The following is a 22,622-nucleotide window of genomic DNA, read 5'->3' on the forward strand; positions in this document are numbered from 1 at the left end:
GGCCAAATCTCTATAGCCAACTACAAGCAATTCCAAGATGCTAACTGTTAGCTCGCGTCCAATAGCCGAGTGTTGTTTGGCCTCACCAAGTCAAAGTTTCATGTCAAGCTTTTTATCATTTACATCATTATTGCTCAGAACACTATTTAACTGAATGCATGAACTCACCATAACCCCTGTCAATGCCGTTATTTAACATTCCACAATAAGAGCTCAAATTATTGCATTCTGAATATTTCTTGTACTTTAAGGCTAATTTTAATCGCCGTTGTATTAAACTGTTCAACGTACTTTTTGATACAACGCTGTGTATTGTAGGTCAGGGTCAAGTCACGGTCAAGCTGAAAAGTATATTTGTGCCTTTCAAAATCACCTCCCTTGGATAGAAACGCTTCCAGAAAAGATGTGGTTAAATGGGTTTTTATTCAGACAAACAGCTGCACAACATCACAAACCAAACAGGAAACGCTGACGCCAAGAAGACCTTTTAAGGAGCCTTACCATGTTTTACTGTATCATTGCATTTGGCAGCTGCTTTATTTGTGTAGTTTATGCAGCTGATTGATTCCAAGTAGTCCCTGTGATTATGTTTCTATATATCTTTGATGTGTAAACCAAACAACATTGTAATACGTGCAACATTTGCATACTGGCAGCACAAAACAAAACATTAGCAGAGCTCGCAGGTTTGCATGGTAATGTCGCCCTTTTATATGCAGTTTTATATTTTCCTGCCAGCATTCTGCGATGATGCATTATTTGGGGATATGTAGGAAATACATATAATTTCCAAGGATATTTTATTTTGCTTTCCTTCTCACTCGACACTTACACACTTAATTTGTATTATTTATATTTATGCATTATCTTTTTTTTCCAGCTGACAAATCTGACTGAGATCCACGATCAGTTCAGCGGAATGGCTCGGTGTCCTTACAATCCCCTTCACAACTCCACCGCTCTCATCACGTCCAGCGGGGAGCTTTACGCAGCCACGGCCATGGACTTCTCCGGGCGAGACCCCGCCATCTACCGCAGCCTGGGCGGCCTGCCACCTCTGCGCACGGCCCAGTACAACTCCAAGTGGCTTAACGGTAGGCGGGTGGGGCTAATGGAACGAGAGTTAGGTTATTACCATTTTTGAGCTTTTTAATGTGAAGCACATGTTTTTTGGGGGGCTTTTTGGCCACCCAAATTAAATTGCCGATAGTCGAACCTCAGATTCAAGAGGATCAATATGGATTCCGTCTTGGTCGTGGAATAACTGACCAGCTCTTTACTCTTGCGGGAATCCTGGAGAAAGCCTGGGAGTATGCCTATCCAGTCTACATGTGCTTTGTGGATTTGGAGGAGAGAGATCCTGTGGAAGGTGCTGAGGGAGTACGGGGTGAGGGTTGTGTCCGTGTGCTTGGATGTAGGTCGGATCCGTTTCCAGTGGGGGTTGGTCTCTGCCAGGCCTACGCTCTGTCACCTATCCTGTTTGTGATTTTCATGGACATGATTTCTAGGCAGAGTCGTGACCATGGTGTAGAGGGTATACGTCTCGGTGGGCTAAAGGATGCTGTTTGCAAATGATGTGGTCCTGATGGCACCATTGGTTCGTGACCTACAGCTCTCACTGGATCGGTTCGCAGCCGAGTGTTCAGCGGCTGGAATGAGGATCAGCATCTCCAAATCTGAGACCATGGTTCTCAGCAGGAAACCGATAGTTTGTACAGTCCAGGGAGAGAACGAGACTCTGTACTCTTGCGGGAATCCTGGAGAAGGCCTGGGAGTATGCCTATCCAGTCTACATGTGCTTTGTGGATTTGGAGAAGGCGTATGACTGGGTCCCCCAGGAGATCCTGTGGAAGGTGCTGAGGGAGTACGGGGTGAGGGTTGTGTCTGTGTGCTTGGATGTAGGTCGGATCCGTTTCCAGTGGGGGTTGGTGCCTGCCAGGCCTACGCTCTGTCACCTATCCTGTTTGTGATTTTCATGGATAGGATTTCTAGGCAGAGTCGTGACCATGGTGGAGAGAGTATACGTCTCGGGGGGCTAAAGGATGCTGTTTGCAAATGATGTGGTCCTGATGGCACCATTGGTTCGTGACCTTCAGCTCTCACTGGATCGGTTCGCAGCCGAGTGTTCAGCGGCTGGAATGAGGATCAACATCTCCAAATCTGAGACCATGGTTCTCAGCAGGAAACCGATAGTTTGTACAGTCCAGGTAGATAACGAGATTCTGTACCAGGTGGAGGAGTTTAAGTATCTCGGGGTCTTGTTCACGAGTGAGGGAAAGATGGAGAAGGAAATCAGCCAAAGAATCGGAGCAGCTGGAGCAGTATTGCAGTCTATCTGCCGCACTGTTGTGATGAAACGAGAGCTGAGCCAGAAGGTTATATTTGTCATCTACTGTTGAGAAGAAGTGTACTTTGGGTAGTCTCAGAGTTATAACAAGAAGCTTCATACAGTCAGACAGTCCCATTATAAACGAAGGCATTCTCTGTTGAGACACTTTTCTTGTATGGGTCTCGACTGCGTCTCGCCAGGTCACCGTTGTACGTGAGTGATGGGAAGAAAAGCTCTGATAGGGGCAAATTTGTTTGGTTTGCATGTACACCTTATAGTCATGGCAATATCTGCGTCAAGTTTCATGTTTCACAGCGTGTCATCAATTGTCAAGTCTGCTTCTGACCCAAAATGACCAAAAAATGGCAACTATAAAACTAAAGCTTCTTGCGGACATGGCACATTGTTAAGCAACAGTCATCATAAACATTTCTTCTGGATTTTGTGTCAAACTGACTTGGTGGTCCATCCATCCATCCATTTTCTACCGCTTGTCCCTTTTGGGGTCTCGGGGGATCGCTGGAGCCTATCTCAGCTGCATTCGGGCGGTAGGCGGAGTAAACCCTGGACAAGGTGCATACATTTATTCCAACGTTCCGTGGGTGTTACTGACTCAGTTTTTGGTGAGGCGTGTCCAAGACCATTAAAATAATAAAATATTCCACACCATGCAAGCACCTGAAAATTGTTCTTAGGGTTTTGATAATGTAATAAATATATTTAATTTGTACAGATGGGAATTTTTGGACACCTCATGGTTTGATTCGACTCTTTGGGTGACGATTTGATTCAGATTTGATTCTGGATTCGACACGAGGCTCGCAATATATTATTTGTTGTATAAATTATTATAAAACCTTTTCAAAACAGGTTACAGTTAACAAACACTCCTCTTGGCTGCTGACTTTGGCCTAAAACGTCTTTTTAATAATGTATTGTTTGAATTGTATTTACATAAATCACAGAATGTTAAACAAAATAATAAAAAAAACATCCAACTCCAACCTAATCCCAACTTTACAATACTTAGTATATAAATATAGAACAGCATCAATAATAATAATCAGTCAGTCAGTCGAAGAATATTTACATAGCCTTTAATCACAAATGTCTCAAAGGGCTGCACAAACTACACTAAAATCCTCGGCTCTAATCCCACATCAGGGCAAGAAAAACTCAACCCAATGGGAACAATGAAGGGACAGCAGATGTGGGAACCCCCCTTGAGGTGACCGGTGCAATGGATAAATAAATGATAAATGGGTTATACTTGTATAGCGCTTTTCTACCTTCAAGGTACTCAAAGCGCTTTGACAGTATTTCCACATTCACCCATTCACACACACATTCACACACTGATGGCGGGAGCTGCCATGCAAGGCGCTACCAGCACCCATCAGGAGCAAGGGTGAAGTGTCTTGCCCAAGGACACAACGGACGTGACTAGGATGGTAGAAGGTGGGGATTGAACCCCAGTAACCAGCAACCCTCCGATTGCTGGCACGGCCACTCTACCAACTTCGCCACGCCGTCCCTATGCTGAGTGGATACAGTTAATAATGTGAGAGTCCAGTCCATAGTAGGGCCAGCAGGGTATCCTCTTGCAAGTAGACAAGTCAGCAGTGCAGAGACATCACTGACTGATGCACAGAGGAGTGGTCCACCCCGGGTCTAGACTTGGAACAACTAGCGCCTCCTCCGTGGAAACTGATCCGTTGCCACCTAAAAACCTCTCCACGTAGGAGAGAAGCCGAGCAGAAAAGAGAGAGGGCAGATCAACTGGTCTAAAAAATAGGTCTATTTTAAAGGCTAGGTTGTATAAATGTGTTTTAAGAATGGACCTAAATGCCTTCACTGAGTTAGCATCTCTAACTGTAAGCATTCCAGAGTACTATAGCCTGCAGACATTTTTGGGTTCTGGGAATCACTAATAAGCCGGAATGTTTTAAATGTAGTTTTCTGGCCGGAATGTAGGGTACAATACAATCAGCAAGATGAGATGGAGCTAGAACGTTCAGTATTTTATACGTAATTAGTAAAACCAGTGCAGGTGAGCCAGTATAGGCGTAATATGATCAAACTTTCTTGTTCTTGTCAAAAGTCTAGCTGCTGCATTTTGTACCAACCGTAATCTATTAATGTTAGACATGTTATGGTTACAAGGGGACAAGGGGGCAGTAAAGCTCTATGATTTATTATATATATATATACACACAATATAATATATATAATAATTAAACAATACTAATAAATAAACTATAGAATGGTGTGTGACAAAATCCAAGAGTGTGTGTGTGAGGCTATGTGTGTGATTAGCTGTAGTGTGTATTACCTAGTGTTGGATCGAGAGGAGGGACAAGGCAGGAAGGCAGTCCGTGGGGCAGGCAGATGGTCAAGGGGCTAAGCGGGGCGTAGGAGGTCCGTGTCCAAGCGAGAGTTTGAGGATCGAAGGAGGCAGTCAGGAATCCAAAGGGGAACACACAAGGAATCACAGGAAGACAACGAGACGCACAGCTCGTCACGTGGACCAAAGGCAGACTGCAGGAAGGATGACAAGGAAGACAAAACAAGACCAAATAAACACGACGGTGGAGAACACAGAGAGTGAAGCAAGTTTGCATAAAGCTCAACGTGGCTTATTGTACATGACAGATGATTACGTTCTGGCGACAGATAGCAGGCTGAGCAAGCTCTTGAAGGCAAGACCTCTCATTAGCGCCAGGTGCGCAGATTGCCGGTGAATGATTGCAGCTGCCGGCTGCTGCAGGGTGGAGGCTCGCCCGGCGCGTCCCTGGAAGTGCGCGGCCGTCGGCGCGTCCCGAGGCGCAACAAGCCGAGCGCAAAGATGAGGGCACATTGGAATGCGCCCTGGCCGTGACAAAACATAGGGAGATCCGAAAATAATATGTTACAGTAATCGAGACGAGACGTAACAAATACATGAATAATGATCTCAGCGTCGGTGGTGGACAAAATGGAACGAATTTTGGCGATATTACACAGATGAAAAAAGGCTGTTTTACGTAACACTCTTAATGTGTGACTCAAACGAGAGAGTAGATGATACCCAGATTCTTTACCGAGTCACTTTGTGTAATTGTTTGGTTGTCAAATGTTAAGGTGGTATTATTAAATAGGTGTCGGTGTCTAGCAGGACCGATAATAAACATTTCCATTTTTTTAGCCTTCTGATGCAAAAAGTTGCTGGACATCCGTTGTTTAATTTTGTTTAGAAAAGCCTCCAGGTGACTACAATCTGCCATGTTGGTCAGCTTTAGGGGCAGGTAGAGTTGCGTGTCATCAGCATAACAGTGAAAGCTAACACCATATTTGCGTATGATGTCACCTAATGGCAGCATGTAGATGCTGAAAAGTGCAGGGCCAAGAACCGAACCCTGTGGAACTCCGCACATTACCTTAACATAACATGTTGTTATGGGAGACTCACTACATCCTGTCAGTAGGATAGGAGTGAAACCAAGAAAAGGCTAAGTCTGACAATAATATCAATAATAGTTCAAAGTAAAAAAAAGATTTTAAAAAAAAAGGAGTAATAACTTTTTTTTAATCGATTCTCGAAAATTATGAATCAATTTCGAATCGGAACAAATACAAATCGCATTTGGATGTCAACCAATTTTTTGGAGCACACTTTTTAATTTGGCAGTAGACCTAAAATAGAAGATTCAAGACAGTTTGCATTTTTATGCCGATAATATCGATACAAGTAAGTAAAAGTATATCATAATTGGTACCCCCAATCATTAGACCCTGATACATTATGGACATTAACAACAAAGCATTTCTAACATAGCTCCAACTTTGCATTGAGGTAAAACTGCATCACACAGTATGCAGTTAAAAGATGAAACCAGGATATTAAAAACTGTAATAGGTGATTTATAAAACACGTAAAAGTGCCAGATGCTTCTGACAAGAGAGTACATCTTCTCCAGTCTCTTGGTTGAAGGATTACTTTCCTCCCCCAATTCATCATTTAGCTGGAAATGAAGATCCTTGTTGTAAAAAATCACTTCAACCACTTATAAACTGGCATTAAATATTTATATCCCTCACATATTCATGTCAATGAATATAAAAATGCTTAAGGATTCCATAGAAAGGAAAATGTATTTCAGTGCACACCTCAGGTGTTAGGGGTCTTTTTTGTTGGCCATCTCAATCCAAAATTGGAATAATAAATTAAAAGTGCACCTTTTATAGGGAAAATGGGAAGAAAAAGAAATTCCTCCCTCCTGCTCCGCTGTCTGACGGCGCTGAGGAGATGGAAGTGTGGAAGGAGGGGGGCCGCTACACTTCCATTTAAAGATGAATTAAATCACTGCCAAGGAGAATAAAGTGTGCGGTTAGGATCTAATAATGTCATACATAAAAGATGAACGTGGTTGCCGTGGCAGTGCATGTCGCTGGGCTTGTGTGTTTCTGACAGGGTGAGAACTATTACGCTTCACCTCTTTGGGCCATTTCTCATCTCAACCTTTAGAATGAAAAATGAGTTTTCCTGTCAGAACGCAAATCCATTAATAATAACGTTGGCCTGTTATTAATGCTGATCTCCTGCCGCACGCTCTCGTATGCAATGTGAGTCACTCACTCAGAACTGTTTTTTTCCCCTGCAACAGAACCAAACTTTGTGTCATCCTACGACATCGGCAACTTCACCTACTTCTTCTTTCGGGAGTACGCTGTCGAGCACGACTGCGGTCGCACCGTCTTCTCCCGGGCAGGCCGCGTGTGCAAGAACGACATCGGCGGACGCTTCCTGCTGGAGGACACGTGGACGACGTTCATGAAGTCCAGGCTCAACTGTTCCAGACCGGGAGAAATCCCCTTTTACTACAACGAGCTGCAGGGGACCTTCTACCTGCCCGAGCTGGAGCTGCTCTACGGCATCTTCACTACCAATGTGTAAGTTTCACCACAATATCACAACTTTTAATTTGGACCAGCAGCATAGCTAGCAACTTCCATGACTTCATGCCTTATTCACTGATAAAGTAAGGAAAATGATGACTTTATTCCTCACCCCACACTAAACCTAACGTCACCGCCCCACATACGGTGCATCCGGGAATTATTCACAGCACTTAACTTTTCCACATTTTGTTATGTAACAGCCTTATTCCAAAATAGAATTATTTCATTTTTGTCCTCAAAATTCTACACACAATACACCATAATAACAATGTGACATGTTTTTTGTTTTGTCACATTGTTATTATGGTGTATTGTGTGTAGAATTTTAAGGACAAAAAAAACAAAACAAAAAAAAATGTGAATGTGAGTGTGAGTGTGAGTGTGAATGTTGTCTGTCTGTCTGTGTTGGCCCTGCGATGAGGTGGCGACTTGTCCGATTGTAGCTGAGATGGGCTCCAGCGCCCCCCGCGACCCCGAAGGGAATAAGCGGTAGAAAATGGATGGATGGATGGATGGATGTTTTTTGTTTTAGTTTTGCAAATGTATTAAAGGCCTACTGAAATGAATTTTTTTTATTTAAACGGGGATAGCAGATCTATTCTATGTGTCATACTTGATCATTTCGCGATATTGCCATATTTTTGCTGAAAGGATTTAGTATAGAACAACGACGATAAAGATTGCAACTTTTGGTATCTGATAAAAAAAAGGCTTGCACCTACCGGAAGTAGCGTGACGTAGTCAGTTGAACATATACGCAAAGTTCCCTATTGTTTACAATGATGGCCGCATGAAGTGAGAGAGATTCGGACCGAGAAAGCGACAATTTCCCCATTAATTTGAGCGAGGATGAAAGATTTGTGGATGAGTAAAGTGCAAGTGAAGGACTAGTGGGGAGTTGAAGCTATTCAGATAGGGAAGATGCTGTGAGAGCCGGGGGTGACCTGATATTCAGCTGGGAATGACTACAACAGTAAATAAACACAAGACATATATATACTCTATTAGCCACAACACAACCAGGCTTATATTTAATATGCCACAAATTAATCCTGCATAAAAACACCTGCGTGTTTGTTATGCTAGCTCCTAGCTCCTCTGCTAGCTCCTAGCTCCATAGAACACGCCAATACAATTCAAACACCTGATCAACACACACAATCACTCAGCCCAAAAGACAGTTTACCTAACCCAAGGTTCATAAAGCTTATATATTTTTAAAAAGTTACGTACGTGACGCGCACATACGGTCAAGTTATCGAATGTTTAGCAGCCAAGGCTGCATACTCACGGTACCTGATATTCAGCTGGGAATGACTACAACAGTAAATAAACACAAGACATATATATACTCTATTAGCCACAACACAACCAGGCTTATATTTAATATGCCACAAATTAATCCTGCATAATAACACCTGCGTGTTTGTTATGCTAGCTCCTAGCTCCTCTGCTAGCTCCTAGCTCCATAGAACACGCCAATACAATTCAAACACCTGATCAACACACACAATCACTCAGCCCAAAAGACCGTTCACCTAACCCAAGGTTCATAAAGCTTATATATTTTTAAAAAGTTACGTACGTGACGCGCACGTACGGTACGGTACGTGTTATGCTAGCTCCTAGCTCCTCTGCTAGCTCCTAGCTCCATAGAACACGCCAATACAATTCAAACACATGATCAACACACACAATCACTCAGCCCAAAAGACCGTTCACCTAACCCAAGGTTCATAAAGCTTATATATTTTAAAAAAGTTACGTACATACGCAAAAAAAAGCCAAAGCTGCATACTCACAGTAGCACGTCTGCGTCTTTGTCATCCAAATCAAAGTAATCCTGGTAAGAGTCTGTGTTGTCCCAGTTCTCTACAGGCGTCTGTGTATCCAAATCAAAAGTCCTCCTGGTTAGAGTCTCTGTTATCCGAGTTCTTCCATCTTGACTGCATCTTTCGGGAATGTAAACAAAGAAGCGCCGGCTGTGTACTGTTGTTGCTGACTACGTTCGAAAAATACGTCCATTTCGCACCGACAACTTTCTTCTTTGCTTGCTTGGCTTCCTTCTCCATAATGCAATGAACATGATTGAAACAGATTCACGAACACAGATGTCCAGAATACTGTGGAATTATGAAATGAAAACAGAGCTTTTTCGTATCGGCTTCAATGTGGAAGGCATACCCGTGTTCGCCGGGCTACGTCACGCGCATACGTCATCCGCAGAGGCGTTTCGAACCGGAAGTTTAGCGGCAAATTTAAAATGTCACTTTATAAGTTAACCCGGCCGTATTGGCATGTGTTATAATGTTAAGATTTCATCATTGATATATAAACTATCAGACTGCGTGGTCGGTAGTAGTGGGTTTCAGTAGGCCTTTAAAAAAAATGGTAACACTTTAGTATGGGGAACATATTCACCATTAATTAGTTGCTTATTAACATGCAAATTAGTAACATATTGGCTCCTAATTAGTCATTATTAAGTACTTATTAATGCTCTCTTCTGCATGGCCTTATTATACATCCAGTAAGCCATTAACTAAGAGTCTTCCCTCAATAACCTCAGAATTATTGCTTATTAGTAACCCTACCCCTAACGCTTATATGTGCCCCCAGCGTCCAAAATCCGGCCCGCGGGAAGTCCCAAGTTTAAAAAATATATATATATATATATTTTTTTTTTGAAATTTTTTTGTTGTAATTTGTCCTTACTAGTCCTTCTACCATCTCCTATCCACTCGGGCAAATCATATTGTCTAAAAATGCATTTTACCATCGATAACGTGACATGCAGCAAGTGCGCTCTTTAAGTCAATTAGTGCGCGAGGAATATATATGTATGAATACATACATATATATATATATATATATATATATATATATATATATATATATATATATATATATATATATATATATATATATATATATGTGTATATATATATATATAGACATATATATATACATATATACACATATACATATATATATACATGGACATATATACACACACACACATTTACATAAGACTGTATATCAGGGGTCCCCAAACTTTTTGACTTCAGGGCCGCGTTGGGGTAAAACAATTTGGCTGGGGGCCGCGTTATATATATATATATATATATATATATATATATATATATATATATATATATATATATATATATATATATATATATATATATATATATGTATATATATATATATGTATATATATATATATATATATATATGTATATATATATATATGTATATATATATATATATATATATATATATATATATATATATGTGTGTATATATATATATATATATATATACACACACACAAATATATGTACAGTATACATATATATATATATATATATATATATATATATATATATATATATATATATATATATATATATATATATATATATATAGCGCGGCCCCCAGCCAAATTGTTTTACCCCAATGCAGCCCCGAAGTCAAAAAGTTTGTGGACCCCTGATATACAGTATCTAGATGATGTGATTGTAAACCGGTTTCCCTATTGCATGTTTACACTCCCATCCATCCAGCATTATGTCCATTGTGTCAGTTTTACCAACATGATAACTCAGAAGCACAGTAGATGATGCATTCCATTATCAGCAAGCCCACAATATTTAAATGTTTATGTCTTAGATTCATCAATAATGTTTTATCAAGCATTCCAAGCCAATGGTGTAATTAGGCCTTTTCATGGCAGCTAAAGGCTCCCTAAACTATTCTTAAACCTGCCTAAATTATTTGCTATTTTATTAATATACTTTTTTTTAAGTTATGGGTTTTTATTTTTAAGTAGTGCAGACACTATTAATATACAATAGCTAGAATGAGAGTTTTACAACCTGGCATGTCTTATTTACTTGATGTATCCCCTTACTTCATAGTGTAAGGTAGAGATTAGCTGCTTCACGTAGGATTAGCATTAGTGGATAAAAATACCTCATTATTGATATAATTAGTGTACCGTAGGGTTGTACGGTATACCGGAATTAGTATAGTACCGCCATACTAATGAATCATATTCGGTACTATACCACGTCTAAAAAGTACGGGTGTAATGTACAAACATACAGATATTAACAGTAAATGAACACGTAGATTAATAATTCATTTTCTACCACTTGTCCTTAATAATTTTGACAAAATAATAGAATGGAAAGTGACACAATATGTTACTGCATACGTCAACAGCTAAATTAGGAGCCTTTGTTTGTTTACTTACTAATAAAAACAAGTTGTCTTGTATGTTCACTATTTTATTTAAGGACAAACTTGCAATAAGAAACATGTTTAATGTACCCTAAGATTTTTGTTAAAATAAAGCCAATAATGCAATTGTTTGTGGTCCCCTTTATTTAGAAAAGTATCAAAGTACCAAAAAGTATCGAAATACATGTTGGTACCGGTACCAAAATATTGGTATCGGAACAACGCTCGTGTACTGTCTTTAAAAACTATTGATGCTGCTGTTTCAAACTTTATTCAAGGTTCCATGGATGCACCAGAATGATCTGCTATGAGATGCAAAAGTGAAACTTTAAACATAACTGTCCGATGCTGCCACAAATAGATGTATCATATTCTTACCTTTTTTCTACCACATTATCCTGGTTCCCAAATGTTGGCACTTTGTGTGACTGCATAAAAGTGAGCTTTGATGACGTTATGACTTCTGTGTCGAGTGAAGAGCTAAGTGTTCCATGCTGGGTTTGCCGCGACCAGAAGGAATGAACCATCTTGCATTTTTGCGAGTTGTGTTATACATTCCTAATTTGGTTAATACAAAATTATTATTGAACTTTGACAACAAAATGTATTTCATCTTAACTTTTATGATGTCGTATTTTATAACTGACAGATTTAAATTAAATAAATCCTCACACGTGGCCCCCTTAAGAGGTCTTAAGCAACCGCAACACAAAAAATAATTATTGTATTTCAGCAATCAAACTGAAGTTTTGTTTTGGTACATTTGCAGTTTCCGTACACTCCACTTTTCCTATGATTTGTTTTTTGGCGAAAATATTGAACTTAACTATGCCCCAGCTTTCATATACCGTGGTGCCTAACAAACTACTCTGTTTTCCTGCGTATTCCTGTTGGTGACTGTTTTTTTTGTTCTAATTATGTTCGACTGCAAAATAGGCCAAAAATTGAGAGTGTGCCCGCACTTTGATAATGAAGGTGAGAAATACTTTTTGAATTCAAGCAAGGATTTTTATCAAAGTTCAAAGATGGCTCTCTTTGTCAGCAATAGTTTTCAATAAAGTGATGTTAAATGTTCATTTGTCCATTCCATTTGTTTGTCCCCTGCATATTAAACCATCGTTATTGTCTGTAATATTTGTTTTGTGTTAATATGTTTGTCTGTCTGAAATGAAATTATTGGATTTGCATTATTTTTTACGGGAAAAATGGCTTTGGGAACGTATGACGGATGTACTGCTGTAGTTAAGTTATTTGTTAGCACTGTGGATGGTACGACTATATTCATTTATATCTGTGCGGCCTGGCGGCCATTTTTGGCCCGCGGCTAGCTTTTTATTGGCCCTTGACATGTTCTAAAAAATTAAATAAATAAATGATTAATGAGATGTATTAAATATAACAATATTAACTATTTGCTTTGTTACCTACTGTATGAGTTACACAAAACCTGAGATAATGTTGTTTTCAACTAGTTTAGCATATACTGATGTACAATCTTTAATGTGCAAAATGTTTCAAAGCGAGCCCCCGCATCCTTGCATTTTTCAGTATTGAAAAGTTGCAGCACCCCTGATTTAAACCAATAGAATGATAATATTGTAGTGGTTCACACAGCAGACTTGTATGCACTCCAGCTCCTACTGAGGCAATACTATTGTATTGACTCAACAATGGGACCATCACACATGGTTTTCTTTATTCTTCAATTTAAACGTATTCTTCTTCTTCTTCTTCAGATTTTGGCGAACTCTACCTTCCACATTTTTCACCCGATTCAAACCGTTCCAACTTCAAAATGTTCAGCCTATTCGGGAATCGCGGGCTTTCCCTTGACAAATTCCAAAAAAATCACAGATTTCCCAGAATTACAGGTTTTCCGTAAAAATGTTCCCATTCACAATGAATTGGCTATTTTTGTAACTTTCAGCATTTCCACATTTTTCAACCTATTCAAACCATTCCACCTTCAACACATTCCACCATACTGAAAATTCAAACTATAATTTTTCCAAGTTAAAAAAAATTCCAGGATTTTCCAGAATTCTTGCTTTTCCAAAGCCCTTTTTCCACTCTTTTCTCTGGCGACTACTCCTTCCACATTTTTCAATGCATGTCAACCATTCTACCGTCAAAACATTCCTCTTAATCAGGACAAAAAAATAAGTTGTTTTTTTAACTGGAAAAACTCCCCGTTTTCCCGAAATTTCAGGAATTTAGTAATAACATTTAGGGACGAGCGGTACAAAATGGATGGATGGATGAATTTCTCAATTCAACATGTTACTACTTCAACATTTCTCGACCGATTTGAAAAATTTCAACACCAACCATTTCAACTCATTCAGACCATTCAATTTTTTTACCATTTTCCAACAAATGTCCGCTTTTCCCAAAATTCCCATTGAAATCAATGGGACATTCTTCAGAGTTCCACAATTCCCACATGTTTCATCTGATTTAAAATATTCAGCCTGTTCGGGAATTGTGTGCTCTACTGCAACAATTCTAAAAAAAAATTCCCGGATTTCCCATAATTCTTTTTTTTTTTTTTGCATTTTCCCCATTCAAACTTAATTGGCCATTTTTCAAATTTTCACAATTCCCACATTCTTCAACCGATTCAAACAGTTCCACCTTCAACACATTCAACTCATCCTGGGCATTCAAACTGCCATTTTTCCACATTCAACAAATTTCCAGGAATTCACGTTTTTTGGTAACCTATTTCCACCCTTCTTAAGTTCGACTACTCCTTTCACATGTTTCAACCGTTCCACCGTCAAAACACTCCTCATATTCAGGACAAAAACCATGTTGTTCAAGGAAATAAAAAACGTCCTGCTTTTCCCGAAATTTCAGGAATTTCTCAATTAAAAACTGTTACTAATTCAACATTTATTGACCTATTTAAACAATTCCAACACCAACCAATTCAGCTCATTCAGGACATTCATGCTTCTAATCATTTTTTAAAAAATCCCGCTTTTCCCAAAATTCCCACATTTCCGGGAAGTTCCCATTGAAATGAATGGGATATTTTTCCAAGTTGCACAGTTCCCACATTTTTCAACCTATTCAAACCATTCCAACATCAACACATTCCACTCATCCTGGACATTCAAACTAACACTTTCCCAAGTTACAAACCAAATTTGGGTTTCCCTGGGAATTGAAACTCTTCAAGATTCAAACCATTCCAAAAATCAAACAATTTTTTTAGCATTTAAATGATTTCAACACTTAAACCATTTCTACATCCATCCTATGTTCCATTAGCATTTCAGTTCAATGCCAGCTTTTCAACATTCAAACTATTCTTACATTCATACTACATTCTGTCAGCATTTCAGTTCAACTTCAGCATTGGAGCATTCCCACGCAATTCCTTCAGGAATTGCCTCTATAGTTACAGGATGACACCCCTTTTTGTAAAAGGAAAAATAATTGTTATGAAGTTGCCAATATCAGTAAAAGAACTGATCTGCAATTTAAAACAAAATGTTATCTTTGTAGCATGTGCTTCATTGCCATTGGCGAGTGGGTTTCACCTCTTCGGGTCACAGGTGTGTGAGTGGCAGGAAGAAAAGCTTCTTTGAGAAGTTGTCAAACCATTTTTCCAGACTGTCTTTAGGTCCGTACGACACAATAAGCAATTTACACAAACAATATACATAACATGCAAAAGGTTTTTCTAAATAGCGAAAACACGTTATAACTTGTACCAACATTATGTAGATTGCATTCTGCACATACAAATAGTGTATTCATTTCTCACGCCCTCGCTAAAAGGTATTTATGTTCAAATATCCCCCTAAGTGTTAAAAAAATGGTCTTTTCAAAACATTCGAAACATTCCGCCTGCAGGCACTGACTTTAATGAACAGCCACGTCAGATTATAACTCACTTCCAGAATGAATACTCTCCATCTTTACTTTCCCCGTAACTGGACGACTCTTGGACGTGTTTAAAGTGACAGCCTGAAAAGCTAAGGCTGTTGATCAGGCAAGCCAAACAGCTTAATTGTGTCCCGTTGCTGAATTTATGAGGCAATAATGGCCGACATGTCCACCTACACCTCCTGTGTGTGTTTTATGTGTGTTGTTGGCTCGCAGCAATGCTAAATACATAAGTAAAGACTTGAAGCAGTAATAAAGTTTCTAGCTGTGATGGTCCTCGAGTGGTTTAATATTTGCTTTTGTTTATCTCTCATCCATCATCCTCTGTCCTGTCTTGTGTTTTCTTCTTCCTGACTTTCAGAAACAGCATTGCTGCTTCTGCTGTGTGTGCCTTCAATCTCAGTGCCATATCGCAGGTCTTCAACGGACCCTTCAAGTACCAGGAGAACTCTCGCTCAGCCTGGCTGCCCTATCCCAACCCCAACCCCGACTTTCAGGTAAAAAACATTGGCACAGAGATTAGAACTTTATTGACGTCAAAGTGTATACAAGCCAAGATCGTTACATTTAATTAGTTCAGGGTAGTACCTAGTAGTCAATTAATGAGCCATTCCACTGATTGTAACTCTCAAAATATACTTTAAAAAGGTTTTTTTAGATCTGTTATAATACACATATTGAACTACTGGCCCATCTCAGGCAACTTTTTATTCTGTTCAAGGTTCTATCATAAAGATATAGCAGCATGGAATGTATGCTAAAAGCATGACACTAATTTGACACTAAGCAAATGACAGTGATTCAACAAAAAACATTTAAGAAATAATGCAGGTAACATGACTAAGTGTACTATAGGCCAGGGGTTCCCAAAACTTGTTTTTATTAAGGAAAATAAACTTAAAGCATAGTGTACAGCAGAGGTGTCCAAGGTGCGGCCTGGGGGCCATTTACGGACCGCAGCTACCTTTTCAACAGCCCGCGGCACATTATAAAAATACTGTTTCAAAAAACAGGAAAAAAAGAAAAGCTTTAAACTCTCACTGCTCAAAAACTAATGAATCAAAATCAACGTTATGAATTATTGACATATTCAATCACTTCACATACAATATTCCACTTTGAAATATTTCCTGGGTGAAATATTGCATATTTTGTGTTTTTACCCTAAAAAACAGAGTTTTCCTTGACAGAAGGCATAAAACAAACAAACAAACAAAACCATAGAAAAAATTATAAAAACTAACTTATCGACTGATAGATCTGAAATTGATCTAGCGATTTAAATGTTGATACAAAAATAATTTATGACTTACCCTTTAACACTTTTATGAGTGAGACCATTTTGGATGTCCAATAATTTAAGTGGTATTTTTTCAAACTGTCTTTGATCAAAAAATAATAATGGATTAAAATCATTGTTGTTACGAATTATTGACCTATTTTAAGCTCCAATTACTTCACATCCAATAATCCACCTTAAAACATTGGGGGGTGGGGAATATTGCATCAAAAAAACAGGAAAAAAAAGTAAATAGGTGAAATGTAACAAGAAAAAGTTGTAATGCAGGCTGTTCTTTTCTTTTCTTTTTTAAACTCTCACTGCTCAAAAACAAATGAATCAAAATCAACGTTGTTATGAATTATTGACATATTCAATTACTGCACATCAAGTATTCCACTTTGAAATATTTTCTGGGGGAAATATCGCATATTTTGTGTTTTTACCATAAAAAAATGGATTTTCTTTGACAAAAGGCATAAAATATACAAACAAAATCATAGAAAAAAATACAAAAACTAACATATCAACCGATAGCTCTGAAATTGATCTAGAGATTTAAATGTTGATATAAAAATAATCTATGATTTATCCTTTAACACTTTTATAAGTGAGACCATTTTGGATCTCCAAGAATTTAAGTGGGATTTTTTTTTTTTTTTTTAATGTCATTGAAAATAAATTCAGTGTTTTAAAATTCAGTTTATAAAAATTCAGTGTTTTGAAAAATTCAGTCTACCGTATTTTTCGGATTATAAATCGCTCCGGAGTATAAATCGCTCCGGAGTATAAATCGCACCGGCCGAAAATGCATATTAAAGAAGGAAAAAAACATACATAAGTCGCACTAGAGTAGTATAAAGTCGCATTTTTGGGGGGAAATTTATTTGATCAAACCCAACACCAAGAATAGACATTTGAAAGGCAATTTAAAATAAATAAAGAATAGTGAACAACAGGCTGAATAAGTGTACGTTATATGACGCATAAATAACCAACTGAGAACGTGCCTGGCATGTTAACGTAACATATTATGGTAAGAGTCATTCAAATAACTATAACATATAAAACATGCTATACGTTTACCAAACAATCTGTCACTCCTAATCACTAAATCCGATGAAATCTTCCTGTGTCGCTTCTAAACAACTCTGCCAACTCCAAAGGTTGACAATGCGCCGTAATGTATTAATAATTTCACACATATGTCGCGTCAGAGTATAAATCGCACCCCCGGCCAAACTATGAAAAAAACTGCGATTTATAATCCGAAAAATACAAATTCAGTGTAGAAAATTAAGTGTAAAACATTCAGCGGTCAGTGTAAAAAAAAATCTGTGGGTAAACATTCAGTTTAAAACAATTCAGTGTCGAAAAATGTTGCTGCTTCAAAATGCTAGACTCACTTCCGGTAAATTAAGACAGCAGCAATCGTTCCCGTCAGAACCAATTACCTGCTCAGTAGCCTTTTGTTTAGAGTGTCCGCCCTGAGATCGGTAGGTCAAAACCCGGCCGAGTCATACCAAAGACTATACAAATGGGACCCATTACCTCCCTGCTTGGCACTCAGCATCAAGGGTTGGAATTGGGGGTTAAATCACCAAAAATTATTCCCGGGCGCGGCCACCGCTGCTGCTCACTGCTCCCCTGGATCGAGGGGATGGGTTGAATGCAGAGGGTAATTTCACCACACCTAGTGTGTGTGACTATCAGTGGTACTTTAATTTTAACCAGCCAATGAGGTGTCAAGTTTGAAATCATGTGACACGTGTCTTTCAAAAACATCACCTGAATTCAAACTACCTGGGCATAATACAACATCATTAACATTTCAATGCAGACCGCTGGATATTTTCAAACTATTGAAATGATTCCAATGGTTGGAATCTGCATGGTTAGAGTGGGGCAAAGTGGGCGGGGCTTGTTTATAGAGCAAAAAAGCCATAGCGAGTTTCAGACGGTATATAGTATATGTTGACATGAAAGCAATTCATGATAGTTTTTATCTAGAAATGATCCAAATTTTGTCAGAAAATATGCGCTACAATTTTCCGAAAATAATGATCATTCTACTTATATACACTGTATGAATTCAATAACCTTTAAATGCGTATATGGGCCCAAAAATTATAATCTATTTGTATGCATTTCCTGCTGCATACATTTGTCATATTGGTGCCAAACAAACTTGTTTTTACATGACATTTAATTCAACTTTTTCCGTCTGTTCATAAATTTGCTCTACGTATAACCTGAGGTGCAGTGGTGCTCTTTACATTTCCCACCATCTGTCATTGAAAATGTCTTCTGGACTTGTAATTAAGCTGTCCTTGTTCTTCACAAGCAACACCGAGGCAGTTTATCCTCTGGGCCTGACTTGGACTGATGGCATAAAGGAGGGAGCGGGGTATATTTTATTAGCAAGAGTGCTTCTTCCGGGTGGACTTTTAAAGATAGCTAATCCTCACTACTCACTCCCTATGAGGGATCGTAATACCTGTGCGGCCTGATCACACACACACACACACAAACACACACACCTCATCCGGTGCACACATGGCACTGTCAGCTGCACGCTCTGCAAGCATATGTACTCATGATGTCGTACAGAAAATGCATACACTCAGGAACATGAAAAGTCACTCACTGAAATCCTATTTCCACGTCATGTAAATACACTAACTCAATGTTCTCTGTGTGATGAAGCCTCAACACGTATTCCCCGTCCTTAGCAGACTGTTGGTACACCCTAGAGAGGTGCTTTTAAAAGTTCCCATCCCCATTTCTTCTTCGATTTTCCCACAATCCAACCCTCACCACTGGGCCCATGCACACTTTATCTACGTTTCAGCAGCATCTCCATCAAGCTTGTTGCAAGATTCCAGTTATTTGCACGGGATTTATTTCCCTAACCTTTTTATACATGTAGCTATCTATACATATACCTGCAGGGCACCTGCATCCTTAAACATAAAACTACCAAGCTGTCAAAGAGAGATAATGAAGTCAGTTAGCACTCGCAGACTGATAACGTGTCTCTGTAGGGGGAAAAAAATCCCCCAGTCTGTTTTAAGTACGCACATTAAAATCCCTCTGGTTATGAGTCCTTTTGCATTTGGCACTAATTTCTGTCTGGCAAGTCTTCATATTATAAGGACACGTAACATGTATTTTAAAAAAAAAACATGATTTGCGCCAAATATTTGAAAATTATACAATACTTTTGGCATCATGACAACTTCATATTTTTGCCTAAATAGTAGTTCTCAAAATAATGTATATTTTAATTTATTTTGACACATTTCATCTATACAACATATGTGTTTTAATCATTATATTACATGCATGGTTTTTTAAGAAATGTGTATTTACACATTTTTATTTTTGTGTAATATAAAAAAAAAAATGTCTTTAGTTTGAAATTAATTTTGCAATTATTTCCCCCTGTGAAAAAATTATGAAAGAAAATGTGTCAGGCTTGGTCAAAAGATAGGACTCAGATGCAGAGTAGGGAATAATTCGGCAGGCTTTTATTTTGAAAGCTTCCTTTCACCTCCAGAGTCAGGGCAATTCAATATAGGTTATAACTAAACTAGTCGGCGAAAAAGGTTCCAAAAAAAAAGGAACAACTGAAAATCACTCCAAAAGGAGGAAAACACAAAAACAATGACGAACTATACTTGGCGCCGTATATTCTATGAAACTTATTATAAACGCAAAATGCTCCAACAGGAGGAAGAAACAATGGCTATGAAACTTCTACACTGTCTCTAATCTAATAAAGGTTAACAAAAAATGTCACTCAAAAAATTGAGGAAAAGAAAAAACTGTAAAAAAAACCTGAAAACTCACCATTTCGGCTGTAAAACTAAATACCACAAAATCACTCTGCTGAGGAGGAGAAAAAGAAAACTCAAAATATCAACGAAGGAATTCAGGATCAAGGTATTCAAACACGAGACGAGGCAAGGCATGGACAGGGGGCTAGAGAGGCACGAATAAACGAGACAATCTGGCACAGAACAAAGGGAGGCGTGGGCTTATAAGCATACTTGCCAACTCTCCCGTTTTTAGCGGGAGAATCCCGATATTCAGCGCCTCTCCCTACAACCTCCCGACAGAGATTTTCTCCCGACAAACTCCTGGTATTCAGCCGGAGCTGGAGGCCACGCCCCCCAAAAAAAAAGTCTGCCGCAGCTGCGATTGGACCTGACCAGCCTCCGGGTACAAGTACTGGAGTACCAATTGCTTGCCAGGGAAGATCTTCCCCAGGAAGCAAGGATTGACCGGTTTTGGGCCATGCTAGGGAGAGATGGAAGATTCCACACTCTCGTGCATTTGATGAAAGCACTTTTGTGCGTGCCACACAGCAATGCATCATCAGAGAGGGTGTTCAGCATGGTTAGAAAAATAGTGACAGAGAATAGAAAGAGGATGGACAATTCAACCCTTAACAAAGCATTGTACTTTCAAGTACAACAATGAGTAGATGAGTGTTGTGTGTGTGTATATGGGGAAATAAATGAACACTAAAATTCAAGTATTTCTTTTATTTATATAATAAAATCAATATATATATATATATATATATATATATATGTAACGGTGTAGAAACAGACGTTCATTATGCTTGATTAAATTATGAATGAGGTGTTGCACCAGCGCCTGTTGCTGGCGAGAAGTGGTATGTACTTTACCTGCGGGAAGTGCTCAGAACTGTGACGCCTTCCAATTGATAATCCCGTGACCCAAGTGGACTCACAGTCTCACAATTTGCACTGTTTTGCAGGACACTGTAATAAAAGAAATTCATAATCCACCTGGTGCCAGTGATATGTTGAAGCGACAGCAGTGTGGAGCTGCATTTTGCCACATACAGTTGTGGACCGTCACACACACATATATATATATATATATATATATATATATATATATATATATATATATATATATATATATATATATATATATATATATATAGCTAGAATTCACTGAAAGTCAAGTATTTATATATATATATATATATATATATATATATATATATATATATATATATATATATATATATATAATAATATATATATATATATATATATATATATATATATATATATATATATATATATATATATATATATATATATATATATATATATATATATATATATATATATATATATATATATATATATGAAATACTTGAGTTGGTAAATTCTAGCTGTAAATATACTCCTCTTAACCACGCCCCTAACCACGCCCCCCACCCCAACCACGCCCCCCCACCTCCCGATATTGGAGGTCTCAAGGTTGGCAAGTGTGCTTATAAGACACATGAGGGTAATGGGGATCAGGTGGAAACAATCAGGGGTCAGGGATGACGTCAGACAGATGACACAAAAGGAAGGGCAAGTGATCTGAAACGAGAGGAGTTACTTTTCAAACTAAAACATGCAATTCACAAGACAGAAGAACCCAAGACAAGACATCCCTCACCGCGTTGTGACAAAATTTGCTTTTAAAAACAATGAAGAAGCCAAACAACTTATCCTCAATGATGTCGGAGCTTTTCTTTCTGTCACTCACATGCACACCAGTATCTCGGGGAGACTCAGCCGTGACACAAAAGCGTGCTAAAAAAGTGAATATTTAACTAAGTGACTCTTAGGTAACAAGGCCATTGATTGGCTCAGCCTCGGGCAGCATCCAGTCCTGTCTTTACGAGTGTAAAAGTGACAATGTAGGTGTTATTTCATGTCTGGAGGGCTCTTATAATGGTAAAAAAAAAACATATTTAGAAGGTTTGTTATGCTCTCGCTATAAAAATATTAGACATTTATACCATTTCACCTTTGCAGAAATACATTTACGACGATCATCCCCGAAGCCAATTAACCTCAACACTGCAATAATGAAAACAAGATTAGTCTCTGATGT

At 38.5% G+C, this 22,622-nt stretch overlaps 1 protein-coding gene across 10 annotated transcripts in view; it reads left to right on the forward strand.

Annotated features, from left to right (window-relative positions):
- Positions 1-22,622, forward strand: part of sema5a (sema domain, seven thrombospondin repeats (type 1 and type 1-like), transmembrane domain (TM) and short cytoplasmic domain, (semaphorin) 5A) — a 476,735-nt gene that overhangs the window by 293,895 nt on the left and 160,218 nt on the right. For all 10 annotated transcript variants that reach the window (XR_009821170.1, XR_009821171.1, XM_062021096.1 and 7 more), the window contains 3 exons: positions 881-1,094; positions 6,973-7,258; positions 15,771-15,906. Coding sequence is in view for 8 of the 10 variants with exons in the window: in XM_062021096.1 (XP_061877080.1) it covers positions 881-1,094; positions 6,973-7,258; positions 15,771-15,906 (636 nt within the window). In the remaining 2 variants the exon portion in view is untranslated. The remainder of the gene's footprint in view (positions 1-880; positions 1,095-6,972; positions 7,259-15,770; positions 15,907-22,622) is intronic.

The sequence above is a fragment of the Entelurus aequoreus genome, linkage group LG15, assembly GCF_033978785.1.
Source record: "Entelurus aequoreus isolate RoL-2023_Sb linkage group LG15, RoL_Eaeq_v1.1, whole genome shotgun sequence".
NCBI lineage: Eukaryota > Metazoa > Chordata > Actinopteri > Syngnathiformes > Syngnathidae > Entelurus > Entelurus aequoreus.